Source organism: Eurosta solidaginis, chromosome 1 (genome assembly GCF_040869045.1).
Source record: "Eurosta solidaginis isolate ZX-2024a chromosome 1, ASM4086904v1, whole genome shotgun sequence".
Classification (NCBI taxonomy): Eukaryota; Metazoa; Arthropoda; class Insecta; order Diptera; family Tephritidae; genus Eurosta; species Eurosta solidaginis.
The window spans coordinates 130,748,560-130,764,706 of NC_090319.1; the positions used below are offsets into that span (position 1 = coordinate 130,748,560).

At 42.6% G+C, this 16,147-nt stretch overlaps 1 protein-coding gene across 1 annotated transcript in view; it reads right to left on the bottom strand.

Moving 5' to 3' along the window:
* Positions 1-14,578, bottom strand: part of Nup358 (Nucleoporin 358kD) — a 233,915-nt gene extending 219,337 nt beyond the window's left edge. Inside the window, exon 1 of the mRNA XM_067759833.1 lies at positions 14,237-14,578. Coding sequence (XP_067615934.1) covers positions 14,237-14,308 — 72 coding nt within the window. The 5' untranslated portion in view covers positions 14,309-14,578. The remainder of the gene's footprint in view (positions 1-14,236) is intronic.
* Positions 14,579-16,147: the final 1,569 nt, after the last annotated feature.

A 16,147-nucleotide genomic window follows, 5' to 3' on the forward strand; every position in this document is an offset into this window, starting at 1 on the left:
TTGTACGGAACCACCGTTTACGCAGAAAAAATTATTTTTCATGTTATTTTTTGCATTGTTTTTGATGAAGCCCACTGTAGGGCAGAGTGGGACTAAAACCGAAAAATTGATAAAAGTTATTTAATTTGTTTTTTTTTTTTTGAAGATGGCAACTGCTTTTAATTTTTTTCAGAAAATTTACCAGTTGAACTGGTTAAAGGAAACTCAAAAAAAAAATTTGCGGTGCTTTTCCAACTCTGTCCAACTGTACCTACCCGTAAGTTCACACATATATATGTATATGTAATTGGGTTATTTAACGCTTTCAGTAGATGATAAAAACCAGTTTTATATATATATAATGTAAAGTATTTTGTAATAATTGTGAAGATAGAAAAGTGAGAAAATATATGTAATATGTAATATAACTGTTTTAATTTTAATATTTATGAATCGTATGAAAAATGTAATTTTATATAAATATTTATGTATATGAATTTAAAAATGATTTTCGCACACTGTGCGTCATACCGACTTCTGCTTTATTTGGTTTGCCGCTTGAATTCTGCTACTTCATCTGATGTTCTGCTGCTGTGGTTGCTGTTGTCGTTGGCGTCACTCGTCTTCCGCTATTCGGCTTTCCTTTGGTGTACGGTGGTTTTCCGTTATTCTGGTGGCGTGGCTAGTGCCGTTTTTTTTTCTTCACCAATTTTTGGTACAGTTTTTCCAAAAGTATACTTCTTTTATTAATTCCGTCTTATAATTAGTTTTTGTATTATATGTACGTGTCTATATGTTCTTTACATGTCTTTTAAATTATAATAATTTTCCACTAGCCGCTGTCATACACCACCAACACTGCTTTTTCTTGAAAATTTTAGTAATTTTTCGTTTTTGATTTAAATGTTTGTATATTTTTTGTAATTTTTTTTGTAATTTTTAAATGTTTTTGATTTTTTTTTTTGTAATTTTCCCCATATTTGCAGGGTTTTTCTAATTTTTGTATATTTTTTGTAGATTGTATAGTTTTTAAAGAACATTTTTTTTTGTGTAGTTTTTAGTTTTTAAATTTTTTGTAAATTAACTTTTTATTCTTTCGCAAAATTTCTAATTGTTTAATTCATTTTTAATTAACTTATTTTTAGGTTTTTAGCATTTTAAGCTTTTTTTTCAGTTTTTAAGAGGTCTGCCTCTTCGCCACTTTGGCCGCCATTGCAAGGCCTGGCGTCACGGTCGCCATATAAGGTTGGCTTTTTAACACCAACCATTTTTGCCGGGATAATACTCACGCTTGTGGGTATGCAGCCCTATGTGCACACCCGCTCCCACACACACAACAATAAGTCTGCTTTATTTATGTTTGGTTAGATTTAGTTTATTTAAAGTAAATTGTGTTTGTGTTATGTTTCATATTAATTACCTACACGTTATTTATTCTAATTTCACATTAAACTTTTTTTTGGTTATAATAAATGTTTTAGTTTAACAATTTGGTTTCGGTCTTTCTATTTTATAAATCTTTACTTTAATTTTCTCCACTACTTAGATTTTACAACCGGTCACTGCAAATGTCCAAAAACGAATTCAATCGGGCTCGTTTTTCACCCACGCTCAGCGGCCATCATTTTTCATTGCTGAATGCAATTGGACCTGCTGAGTGCAATTGGCATTGCTGTTCAGCAACAGCTGACGGCGATGCCACTTGCACGCAGGGGTGTGTTTTGTTGCGTAAAGGCGGGTAACGCAGTGCGGTTATACTGGACTATGTTGATGTCTGCCTATAGCTCGTACAGCTTATCATTAAATCTTCTTCGGTACTCGCCATCGCCAACGCGTAGAGGTCCATAAATCTTTCCAAGAACTTTTCTCTCGAACACTCCCAAAGCCGCTTCATCTGCTGTTGTCATGGTCCATGCATCTGCCCCATATAGCAGGACGGGTACGATAAGTGACTTGTAGAGTATGATTTTCGTTCGCCGAGAGAGGAATTTACTTGAGAGGACTTTATTGCCTACCTAGTCCAAAGTAGCATTTATTGGCAAGACTGATTCTTCGCTGGATTTCAGTGCTGATGTTGTTGCTAGTGTTGATGCTGGTTCCTTCGTCTACTCCAAAAGAAAAACTAAAAGGTTTCCTTCTGTAATGAAGTATAACGATCGGATTTCTAGTATTGACTCCGAGATTGCAAAGATGTTTGCTGACTTTTTTAAATCTAATTACTCGACTATCCCTGACTCATCTCCGGTGGATTATCAATACATGTTACCTTAGCTTAACTCAGGAGGTATTAGAGATATACGCCGCCGATAAACGCCGCCGCCGATTTTGGTCGTTTTTCGCACGCCGCCGCCGAATGTCAAAAATATCGGCGTGTTGGCGCGGCGTCCGGCGCGTTACTATATTTTCTACTCGTTTAAGACTGTTTAGGCCATTTATTGTTCATGTCGAAAATTATTCGGATATGGTCGAAAGTGGTATCAACGGATGCGCATCACTGCCAGTTAAAAGAAACTAATAGCGAAATTTAACTCTTTATAACTATTCAAAAGTTATTTAAAATAACAGGCGCTTTCGTGTCAACTCAACACGGACTTTCCATCACCCAATTCAGCAAGTTATTAAAACAAAATACTAAAAGAAAAGTTATATAATAAATTTATATGCTCACTTTGCATAATTCAAATAAAATGACCCAAGGAGAAAATGTTTTTAAATTGTCCTCAAGAATAAGCGAAATCAGTGATGCAAAATCCTTTAGTAGATTCTAGGGGCATAAACACTCCTTTGAAATTATTCTTAACTCATACTTAAGTTGAGGATATATGTACTTATGAGAAGGGTTTGAAAAATCACTAAGTCAAACATCTGCTGTTTATTTGCGAAGCTATACAATAGCGTATGAAATGTTAATTTTGATTTTCACCCTTCATCCTTCAACACCCAAGTCTCCCGGTTGGACATTTCCTAAATTTGGCGGCCCTATCCAAAACTAATCCCTTGGAGTGAATCACATTGATTATAGCCTATCAACCAAGTTTAAATATCACCTACACGTTACGGCTCCTTTTACAATTGTGAATACGTAGGCACATATATCTACCAGGTGAGGCTTTGTCCTTCGCAAGAACACTCAAAGTGGTGAAGCAAAAGCTTTCCCAAGCCAGTGGAACTAATGACCGTGTGTGATACTACCCTAACGTAGTGGACAGTCGAACTTGTCTGAAAACTGAAGCTACGCGGTCATCCAGAATGAGCTCCTATATCGTAAGGCCGGAAAACAGTAGTTAACAACTTTCAACTTAAAATCCGTCGACTTTCATTCTAAATTTGATTTAACGAAGACTATTGAAATCAATGTTGTGAACACAAACGTCTGCAATCTTTGGTCTACATTTTAAAAATTTTATCCAGGGTCCTTGTAAAATTTTAATTATGTAGATGCGCCGAGGATTATACGGATTTTCACCCATGACGCAATGACATCGACTTAGACTGCTTATGATTTCGAGGGCGGCATCTTTGGCCGAATAGTCACTTCCTAACGTTTCAAAGTGTAGCTCGGCAGCATAGCCCGACAAAAGCATCCGTTGGAAAGTCTTCGGAGCAACACCTAGAGCTTCTAGGAAAGTGACGTCGACGAAGGTATGAGTTCGAAGTCGCAGTCCTATAGCTTCTGTACTGGCATATGGTGTGAGGAGGCGTGGTAGCGACTGGTGGTAGGGATTCCTACTGTTCGCACGTCGGAAATTTTAGCTCTTAAAAACAGCCGAAAAAACTGGAGGCGCCCTGTGCCACGATAGTCATGAGTATTAGTAGACCATTCATAGCAACCCTAAGTCGCCTTAATGCGTGACCGCCAAGGAGCCACAAATGATTTAAAGAAAATGTGTTCGCGACGATTATTAGGAGTTAACCCTAGGTGAAACTACGCTTTGCATGAGATATACAGGCAAAAGTGTGACTATTTTATGTATCTCTATTTCTTTTCAGAAGACGCAGCAGTACCAATTCCAAAGACCGGGGTTAGGTTCGAAGCCTCTCTGGAGCATGCGAACGAGGGACAATCCCTTCGCAAGGAGCTACTCCTGAAAATTTTTGAACGGTCTGCGAGATTTTGATGCAAAAACCCCGGATCTCTCCGAAATGGCCAACACGTTGATTTCCTTAAATACATATAAACAAAACCTTTCCTAAATATTATTTTTTTAAATAGAAAAATCAAGCTTTTAAAGTAAGAAAACCGGCGTACGCCGGCGCGCCGCCTACGCCGCCGTCGCCGGTATATAATAGAGCTTACGCCGCCGCTGCCGATAAAGTGATCGGCGTAAACCTCTAGTAGGTATCCCATATATTCATACAGATGAGGTACTAAGGCATCTGGAAAGTCTGAGAATTTCCTACTCCAGTGGACCTGAGGAAATAACATCTGTTGTGCTGAGAACTTGCGCTCAATTTCTTTGTCAACTCCTTACCTGCTTATTTATTGCCTTTTTGAGGCAAGGGATATTCCCTAAGAAGTGGAAGGATTCGTTTATAATACCACTTTAAAAAAGTGGGAGTAGATCTTGTGTCACAAACTATAGAGGAATAGCCAAACTTTGTGCTATTCCAAAACTATTTGAATCAGTTGTCACAAATCAACTGGCTTTTGCAGTATCTTCGGCAGTGGACCTGTCACAACATGGCTTTTGCAGTGGTAAGTCTATTGTGTCTAACTTGCTGGAGTTCACAACCCTCGTATCCAATAACTTAAGGACGAACTGCGAAGTTGATGTCATTTACACTGATTGCAGTAAGGCGTTTGATAAAGTTTCCCATTCCTTACTCCTACTAAAACTCATTCGATTGGGTTTTCCATCACGGCTTCTCTCTGGGTCTCTTCGTACTTGGTGGGTAGAAAGCAAACCGTTGTGTTTAACAATTGCTTGTCTGAATTCATCAATGTATCTTCTGGAGTTCCACAGGGCAGTCACCTTGGTCCAGTGCTGTTTCTGCTCTTCATTAATGACCTCCCAAATGGTTTGAAGCGCTGCATACCGCTGATGTACGCTGACGATGTCAAACTGGTTATGCCCATTCGCTCTCCTGAAGATAGGGCACTTCTTCAATCGGATCTGAATAACCTGGTTTAGTGGTGTGACGTGAACGTCATGTCACTAAATTTACCGAAGTGCAAGTTCATGTGTTTTACGAGGAAATCGTTTAAAACCTATCAGTACATGACAGGCGATTATATCATTAAGCAAGTCACAAACTTTACTGATCTTGGCGTTATAATGGACCCTAAACTGGACTTCAAATTAAATTTCGAATCCTGTGTGAATAGGGCTAGAGGCACTTTGGCTTTCGTAAAAAGGTGGTCAAAGGAATTCAATGACCCCTGTCACTAAAACTCTTTTTTTATCGTTAGTAAGACCTATATTGCAATATGCTTCCATTATCAGGTTCATAGCGAAAAATTGTAATCGGTCCAGAAGCAATTTGTGTTCTTTGCTTTAAATCATTTGCCCTGGGATCCATCAAGGAACCTACCGCTCTATTGCAGCCGGTTAAAACTTTTACAGCTGCCTTCACTACAGAGCCGTAGGGAGATGCTTGGCGTTTTATTTATGGTAAAACTATTAAGGGGGGTGATAAACAGTTCATTTCTGCTTGGCGAGGTGATGTTTATGTTCCCTTTTAGGCCCTCTCGGTATTTCCAACCGCTATATTTGAATACATGTAGATCGAATTTTCAAATGCATGAACCTTTTCGTTTTCTGTGTCAAGATTTCAATAATCACTGCAATAATATTGATATTGCGACACACTTTACAGTATAAAAAAATATATACTCACTGCCTTGAATCAAATCACATGTTAACCTAAATCTGTTACCTGCTCCAGTTACTTTGGGCGGGTGTCTTGGAATCACGTCCTTTCCAACCTCCCACACATCGCAGCCCTACTCATTGTGTGTTAAATATACATCAGCTGCTCGAAATCACGTCCATTCCGATAGCACTAATAATCAATAGTTACTTTGGGCGGGTGGCTTGGAATGACGTCCTTTCCAACCTCCCACACATCACAGCCCTACTCATTGTGTGTTAAATATACATCAGCTGCTGGAAATCACGTCCATTCCGACAGCACTAATAATCAATAGTTACTTTGGGCGAGGGGCTTAGAATCACGTCCTTTCCAACCTCCCACACATCGCCGCCCTACTATTGTGTGTTAAATATACATCAGCTGCTCGAAATCACGTCCAGTCCGACAGCACTGATAATCAATTCCGTTGCTCGGCATCACAGTCCACAAGACACAGCAGGTATAATTGAAATTGCCCCTACCCAAAAGTTCGACCCAAAGGGGGGACATGAGAATTCGTTTTAGAAAGTCTAGCTGAGGGTCGTCTGCTAATACGCTACCAAAAAACGAGAGAGGTATCAAAAGACGCGTCTTAATCTCGCAAATAATAATCCGAACGCGGAAAATAAAAATTTTATCTCAGTTCTGAGATATATGCAGTTGAAATTTGCGATTTTCATGTGGTTGTTGTAATGTTGTAGCCACAAAAAAAAATTTTGAACATAAGTGTTTTGCGCGGATATAGTTTTGGTCTCCAAACCGGTGTTGGACCCACCCAGAGTAATTTTTTATAAGCGCGGCCGAAGGCCTCATGTGGTGTTGTAATGTTGTAGTATCCACAAAAAAAAAATTGTGAACATAGGTGGTTTGCGAGGATATAGTTTTGGTCTCCAAACCGGTGTTGGACCCACCCCGGGGTAATTTTTAATAACCGCGGCCGAAGGCCGCCAACGCAGAAAGGTGTTCTGCGCAAAAATACTATGGAGCCCACCCTCGGTTTCGGAGCATTCCGGGGTCACTTTTCGATTTTTCGTTGATAACTTTTGAATGAGTTAAAATTCCTTTTTTCCGCCTTCGGATTTTTAATACTGATGTCAAGAGGCGTCGGTTGATTCCTCTCTCGATATTTTTGGACGCGTATTAGCAGTGTCATGTTGTTGTTGTTGTAGCGATAAGGTTGCTCCCCGAAGGCTTTGGGGAGTGTTATCGATGTAATGGTCCTTTGCCGGATACAGATCCGGTACCCTCAGGTACCACAGCACCATTAAGGTGCTAGCCCGACCATTTCGGGAACGATTTATGTGGCCACATTAAACCTTCAGGCCATTCCCTCCCTCCCCACCCCTAAGTTCCATGAGGAGCTTGGGGTCGCCAGAGCCTCATCTGTTAGTGAAACAGGGTTGGCCGCGGATAGGTGAGGTTGACAATTGGGTTTGGAGAAACTATATATTGTGCTGGCAACCTGAAGGGTTGCGCTACACAGCCCCTTGAATCTGATATTTTAGTCGCCTCTTACGACAGGCATACCTACCGCGGGAATATTCTGACCCTGACGCGTATTAATCTCGACAACAATAATCCGAAACCGGAAAATAAAAATTTGATCTCTGTCCGGAGATATGGTAATAGTCTAGTTGAGGGGTCGACTGCTAATACGCTACCAAAAATATCGAGAGAGGTGTCAAACGACGCTTCTTGACATCAGTATTAATAATCCGAAGGCGGAAAATAAAAATATTAACGCGTTCAAAAGATAGTAACGAAAACCCGAAAAAAGACCCGCGGGTACCTCCGAAACCGGGGGTCGGATCCACAGTATTTTTGCGCAGAACACCTTTCGGCGTTGGCGGCCTTCGGCCGCGCTTATAAAAAATAACCCTGGGCTACGCCATGCCACGTCCGGGTGTGTGGTTTAACCGTGGCTACCGCCACGGTGATGCAAAATTTTTTTGGTGGGTACGAACACAACAACAACCATATGGAAATCGCCAACTTCAACTGCAAATATCTCCGGGTATAGATAAAATTTTTCTTTTCCGCCATCGGATTATTGTTCTCGAGATTAATACGCGTCTTTTGACAGCTCTCTCGATATTTCTGGTAGCGTATTAGCAGTCGACCCCTCAACTAGACTATTACCGAAGATATTTGCAGTTGAAGTTGGCAATTTTCATGTGGTTGTTGTAATTGTACCCACAAAAAAATTGTGAACGCAGGACGAGTTAAAATTTTTATTTTCCGCCTTCGGATTATTAATACTGATGTCGGTAGTAGTGCAGTTTAGGGGCCCACCCTAAAGTTGAGCCAAGATTTTCGAGTGAGGTATCAAAAGACGCGTATTATTCTGACCCTGACGCGTATTAATCTCGACAACAATAATCCGAAACCGGAAAATAAAAATTTGATCTCTGTCCGGAGATATGGTAATAGTCTAGTTGAGGGGTCGACTGCTAATACGCTACCAAAAATATCGAGAGAGGTGTCAAACGACGCGTCTTGACATCAGTATTAATAATCCGAAGGCGGAAAATAAAAATATTAACGCGTTTCCCAAGGCAGTCGGTTCTATGTACCGGAGCGACTCGGGATTTTTCCCGACCAAGGACTGTCATTTCAGTGTGACCCCATTTAATTTGTTTCGTCCCTCCCACAAATTGTCATCCTCCCAGCAGCTCCTTGCAGCAGGACTGCTACATATTCTCTTACTCCGGGAAGGTATCGAACCCAATCCGGGTCCGTGTCCTCACCCCGGTCCTGAGAAATGGTTTTGCTGCATTTGCCAGAAAAGAATCTTTTTAGGACGGTCATACTCTGTTCAGTGTGTCTCGTGCAAGGGATGGTTGCATCGGACAGGTTGTTCTGGGCTTGATCCCAAAACCCGACGTCCACGTAACTTTTACAAATCTTTTGTGGCTCCTTGCTGCTCACGCCCAAGGGCGTCACGTAGTCTACGCCTAAGCGTATCCCCACTACCTTCCAGCAGCTTCGCTGCTCAGCAAGCCACAACAAGTACCCGCTGCTGCTCGCGCCCCACGGCGCCAACAACTCAAACAGCTGATACCACTCATAACTACTACCTTCGTAGTAGAGCTGGTAGCAATGCTGAGCATCAGCCCCTGCCCCCGTCTTCTTCTCCTCCCCTCTTTTCTGGCAGCAATCGTGCAGGTCAGGGAAACAGACTCTTAGTCCCTGCCTCCGTTTGTACCGTCTGCCAGCACAGAATATATAGGTTTGCGACATCCGCTCAATGCAGCTCCTGCCTTGGGTGGTGCCACTTTCCTAGATGTTCTGGTCTCCGCGACGGCAACCCCTCGACGGGTTTCATCGCGCCATGTTGCCAGGTCGCAAACCCAAATCATCCGGGTACCCCAATGCTTGCCCAAGGGCGCCCAGTCCCAAGGCCACAACAGCAATTGCGTCCTGGCCTTCCACAACCTAGGCGTAGTCACCCCTCACTTACCCCTAGAGTGGCGGCGTCACCCCTCATGCACTTCAGAATTCTGCAGTTCAACTGTAATGGACTAACTGGGAAGATTACGGAGATAGTCGATTTCATGAAGCGGCACAACATCCGCATTGCTGCGATTCAAGAGACTAAACTCACAGCAAGATCTGCATTGCAGACGTGCTCTGGTTATAATGTCCACAGGAAAGACCGCGAGAGCGGAAATGGAGGCGGCCTCGCGTTTATTATACACCACTCTGTGCAATATCATATATTTGATCCTGGCATCGACCGCAGTGACAATGTCTTAGAACGTCAAGGCCTATCTGTCCGGTCAGGCCATGCAAATCTAGAAATCATCAACATCTACATCCCTCCTGTCACCTGTTGTTCCAGTTGATACCGCCCTAATATCGAGGCCTTACTCACTGGCAACAATCGCATTATCTTAGGCGATTTCAATGCCCATCACGACCTATGGCATTCAAACTTGCGGGCGGACAGTAGGGGTGAGATGTTGGCGGATCAAATAGACGAAACGACGTTCTGCACACTTAACGGAGACGCCTCCACACGTATGGTAGGAAGCTGTCATAGCTCGCCAGATATCTCAATAGTGAGCGCAGAACTCGTAAACTGGCAGCCGATGGTAACATTGGCATCCGACCACCTGCCCATACTTATTTCGTTCGAGCGTACCGCCGACTTCATCGTCACCGAAAAACGCACTTTCATAAACTTCAAAAAAGGAAAGTGGGAAGAATATAAATCTGCAACAGACAGCAGCTTTGCTGCCCTCCCTATCCCGACTGATGCCCGCCAAGAGGAGTGTGCCTTCCGTAAGGTCATTGAATCCGCCTCGGCACATTTCATTCCCGCCGGGAGAATTCCCGAAATCCGGCCCCACTTCCCGGCGGAGGCCGCGAGCTTAGCGAGGGAACGCGACCTTATAAGACAGCTTGATCCAGGCGACCCCCAAATAAGGGATATAAACCAACGCATCAGATTGCTTGTGGACGAACACAAGCGGGCGAAATGGGAAGAGCACCTAAGAGGTTGTAACCTCTCTACCGGTGTAGGTAAACTTTGGTCCACCGTAAAGTCCCTATCGAATCCGACTAAGCACAAAGACAAAGTTTCCATCGCCTTTGGCGATAAGGTGCTGTCGGATGCGAAAAAATGCGCGAGCGCTTTCTGCCGACAATATATAATGCATCCTACGGTCGACAAAGATAGACGGAGAGCCAATAGACGTGCACATAAACACAAACTCAGCGCGTCACCAATTACCATCACCGCTAGAGAGGTTGAGGACGCCATTGGTCGCGCTAAACCATCCAAAGCAGTAGCAGTGGGCCCAGACGGCATAGCCATGCCGATGCTTAAAAACCTGGGGAAAGAGGGTTTCAAATATTTAGCGCATGTCTTCAACCTGTCTCTTTCCACCTTTGTCATACCCGAGAAATGGAAAATGGCCAAGGTGGTCCCGCTACTAAAGCCTGGGAAACCAGCTAACGTAGGTGAGTCATATCGTCCGATATCTCTCCTATCGCCAGTGGCAAAGACGCTTGAAGCAATTTTGCTCCCTCATTTCCAAGCACATTTGCAGCTAGCCCCTCATCAGCATGGCTTCAGAAAACTCCATAGCACTACCTCCGCGCTAAATGTCATTAGCACCCAGATAAATTGCGGTTTGAATCAATATCCCCACCATAGAACAGTACTCGTAGCGTTAGACCTATCAAAAGCGTTTGATACGGTCAACCATGGCTCGTTACTGGAAGACCTGGAAGGGTATACCCTTCCCCCATGTCTTAAAAGGTGGACCGCAAATTATCTGGGTGGTCGGCAGGCATCGGTGCAATTCAGAAACGAAACATCAAAACAAAGGAGAATTAAACAAGGGGTGCCACAGGGTGGTGTCCTATCCCCGCTTTTGTTTAATTTCTACATATCTAAGCTACCTTCACCACCGGAAGGAGTCACAATCGTTTCCTACGCCGATGACTGCACAATAATGGCCACAGGCCCAGGCCCAAAGATCGATGAGCTATGCAATAAAATAAACGGCTATCTCCCTGATCTCTCCAGTTTTTTCGCGAAACCTGTCATTGTCACCGACTAAATCTTCCGCGACCTTATTTACAACATGGACGCCCCAAATGTCGACCATATTGAACATCCACGTCGATGGCACTACGCTACCGACTGTCCTACACCCCAAAATCTTGGGTGTGACGTTTGATCAGGATCTACATTTTGGTGCTCACGCAACTGCAATTGTTCCAAGAATTCAGAGCCGTAATAAAATCCTCAAATCCCTTGCTGGCAGTACCTGGGGAAAAGATAAAGAAACGCTCTTGACCACATACAAAGCAATTAGCCAGCCGATTACGTGCTACGCGTCACCCATATGGTCGCCAAGCCTAAAAACCACCCACTGGAAGAAACTCCAGGCCTGCCAAAATACTGCTCTCAGAATCGCCACGGGCTGTCTTCTTATGTCCCCAGAACACCATCTGCATAATGAGGCGAGAATACTCCCCATCAGGGAGAGAAATGAGATGCTGACGAAACAATTTCTGTTGAATACCCAGAAACCTGGGCATCCCAACAGACATCTGATTGACGAACCAGCACCGCCTAGGGGCCTAAGGAGTCATCTCCGTAAGCATTTTGAGGAAATACGGCACCTGAGAACCCAGCCGTATGAAGCCGGGAATTGCCCGGTGAATCCAGTACTTGAAGAAAAATATCCAGAACTCGCAGAAGAGGAACGCATACTCCCCAGGGAAACGCGTGTCACTCTTGCTCAACTTCGTTCTGGATACTGTAACAGGTTAAACTCTTACCTATCCAGAATCAACCCCGACATACAAAATGTATGCCCTGCTTGCAATGTGTCCCCACATGACACCAACCATCTCTTTAATTGTAATGTGGAACCAACGCCTCTAACACCCCTTTCCTTATGGTCCACCCCTGTTGAAACGGCAAGTTTCCTTGGACTCCCGTTAGAGGATATTGATGACAATTTGTGATCGGTCGCGGCTATTAGGTGGGGCGAGCATTGCTACAACAACAACAACAACAACAACACAACAACAACATTAACGCGTTCAAAAGATAATAACGAAAACCCGAAAAAAGACCCGCGGGTACCTCCGAAACCGGGGGTCGGATCCATAGTATTTTTGCGCAGAACACCTTTCGGCGTTGGCGGCCTTCGGCCGCGCTTATAAAAAATAACCCTGGGCTACGCCATGCCACGTCCGGGTGTGTGGTTTAACCGTGGCTACCGCCACGGTGATGCAAAATTTTTTTTGGTGGGTACGAACACAACAACAACCATATGGAAATCGCCAACTTCAACTGCAAATATCTCCGGGTATAGATAAAATTTTTCTTTTCCGCCATCGGATTATTGTTCTCGAGATTAATACGCGTCTTCTGACAGCTCTCTCGATATTTCTGGTAGCGTATTAGCAGTCGACCCCTCAACTAGACTATTACCGAAGATATTTGCAGTTGAAGTTGGCAATTTTCATGTGGTTGTTGTAATTGTACCCACAAAAAAATTGTGAACGCAGGACGAGTTAAAATTTTTATTTTCCGCCTTCGGATTATTAATACTGATGTCGGTAGTAGTGCAGTTTAGGGGCCCACCCTAAAGTTGGGCCAAGATTTTCGAGTGAGGTATCAAAAGACGCGTATTAATCTCGATAACAATAATCCTAAGGCGGAAAAGAAAAATTGTATCTCTGTCCGGAGATATTTGCAGTTGAAAATGGCGATTTGCATATGGTTGTTGTTGTGTTGTACCCACAAAAAAAAAAAATTGTGCATCACCGTGGCGGTAGCCACGGTTATACCACACACCCGGACTTGGCATGGCGTAGCCCAGGGTTATTTTTTATAAGCGCGGCCGAAGGCCGCCAACGCAGAAAGGTGTTCTGCGCAAAAATACTATGGATCCCACCCCCGATTTCGGAAGTACCCACGGGTCTCTTTTCGATTTTTGAACGGGTAAAAAAAGTTAACTTCCCCTTTTGGATTATTGATCTACACGTGAATACGCGTCTTTTGATACCTCACTCAAAATAAAGGTAATAGTCTAGTTGAGGGGTCGACTGCTAATACGCTACCTAAAATATCGAGAGAGGTGTCAAACGAACGCGTATTAATCTCGAGAACAATAATCCGATGGCGGAAAAGAAAAATTTTATCTCTGTCCGGAGATATTTGCATTTGAAGTTGGCGATTTCCATGTGGTTGTTGTTGTGTTTGTACCCCCAAAAAAAATTGTGCATCACCGTGGCGGTAGCCACGGTTATACCACACACCCGGACTTGGCATGGCGTAGCCCAGGTTATTTTTTATAATCGCGGCCGAAGGCCGCCAACGCAGAAAGGTGTTCTGCGCAAAAATACTATGGATCCGACCCCCGGTTTCGGAGGTACCCGCGGGTCTTTTTTCGGTTTTTCGTTAATATCTTTTGAACGCGTTAAAATTTTTATTTTCCGCCTTCGGATTATTAATACTGATGTCAAGACGCGTCGTTTGACACCTCTCTCGATATTTTTGGTAGCGTATTAGCAGTCGACCCCTCAACTAGACTATTACCAAAATAAAGGACCAATTTTAGGGTGGGGCCCCTGAACTGCACAATTACCCTGATGTCAAGACGCGTCGTTTTGACACCTCTCTCGAAATTTTTGATAGCGTATTAGCAGTTGACCCCTCAACTAGACTATTACCAAAATTTTTATTTTCCGCCTTCGGATTATTAATACTGATGTCCAGACGGGTCGTCTCGACACCTCTCTCGATATTTTTGGTAGCGTATTGGCAGTCGACCCCTCAACTAGGCTATTACCAAGCCTATGGCGTATTGACTATGTCAACTTTGCCGAGCCCTTAATGTAATTTAAAGCTAGATGACTTTATTTAATTGCTTACCTCTTCCTCCGAGCGCAATTTACACAATGCTGTTCGCACATGAGCATCTACTTCCTTTTTTGTTTTATACATTTTTCCATACAAAGCGTGCGAACATTACAAAATCTTACAAGCTCTGCAATTTTTATCCGCACGACACGCGTTTAGACTGCGTATTTTCAACTGTACACAGAATGCAATAAAATAAAAATTGTATCTGCACAAAAACTAGATTGTAAGATTAGTATTTGCTTGATTTAAACACTGAATTGAAATAGATTTGACTCTTTGAATAAAATGGCACAACTAGCGAAGATTTGCAATTTCTCACTTTCGTGCGCGCGTCAGAAACAGTTAGTGGTGCTGTTCCGATAGATACGGGTATCTTCGAGTTCATATTCAAGTACTCCGCTCAAGTACCGAGTATTTTGCTTAGTTGACTACTTTAAGGCATCAGCAGATCAAAACGCGTCTATTGAAACCAAATTTTGATTCTATTAAGATATTTGCAACAGAAATTAAACATTTTCAAGTGGTTGGGGGAATATTTTGAATAAGGTGCCCCGATTTTCCATTTTTTTTTCGAGGGGTGGCGGGGGTCCTAAAAATTACAAAATTATCATCCGCAACTCTAGGAAACTCTTAGTTTATGAAATATAAGCTTTTTAAATTCCAAATTTAGCAAAATTTCAACTTAAGTCCTGCACTTAAAATTCGGGTCGCACATGTCGATAGACGCGTATTTGTGTCAAGATTCAGAATCCGAAAGCAGAAACTATATTTTTTTTTATCTCGTTTAAAGGTTATTCGCGGAAAACACGTCGATACTATTGTCGCATTTTCGTTGTTGCAATTAAACAAACGAAAACATAGGAAGGTTGTGAATAGTGTTGCCAGCTCCGCAACAATATTTTTTTATCTTGGTAGAACATTATAAGGTGGTGGCACGTCGACATAAATGCAAACAAACATACACTATCATTGTATTTTGTTTTTGTAAAACACTTTTAATAATCTGTAGTCTAATATTATTTGGGGTGCAGCGCAGAAGGGTGTACTACGCAGAAGGACATCACCGTGGCGGTAGCCACGGTTATACCACACACCCGGACTTGGCATGGCGTAGCACAGGATTATTTTTTATAAGAGTGGTGCAGATGAAATAAGGCGAAATTTTGAAAACTATTTCCCAGCGTTAAATTAATTATGGTCCCACCCATGCAAGCTTGTTGCACAGGTGCATAAAGAGACAACGTTCTATTATAATACTTCTATATTGATACATCGTGTATAGAAAGAAATAAAAATAAAGATAAATAATCTAATCTAATATCTAATATCTAATCTAATCTAATCTAATATATATTATAAATGGGAAAGTTTGGATGTTAAGATGTTTGGATGTTTGGATGTTTAGATGTTTGGATGTTTGGATGTTTGGATGTTTGGATGTTTGGATGTTTGTCCAGACGTTTGTCTTTGTGACTCAATAACGCAAGAACGGCTGGACCGATTTGGATGAAATTTTGCACACATATAGACAATAGTCTAGAAGGATCTACTAGCTATATATTTTTCAAAAGGGGCGTGGTCCCCGCCCCCTAGGAACAGTTATAATTTAATTATTATATTTTTTCGTCTTTGCGACTGAATCACGCCAGAATGGCTACACGGATTTTGATGAAATTTGGGACACAGACAGTAGTATACTAGCGAAATTTTTTTCGAACATGGAAAGAGGGGTGGGGGTCCCACGACCCTTCGAGAAATTATTTTTCATAATTTTTACACATTATAACTTTACGTATACTGGCCTTCACCAATATCACAGACTCAAGGGGTCAAATAAGTCGAGGGCTTACAAAGTAAGCAGTGACACCCTCCGCCCGCCCCCCTTTATCTCCCCCTCTGGTGTAAAATCCATAAATTGTT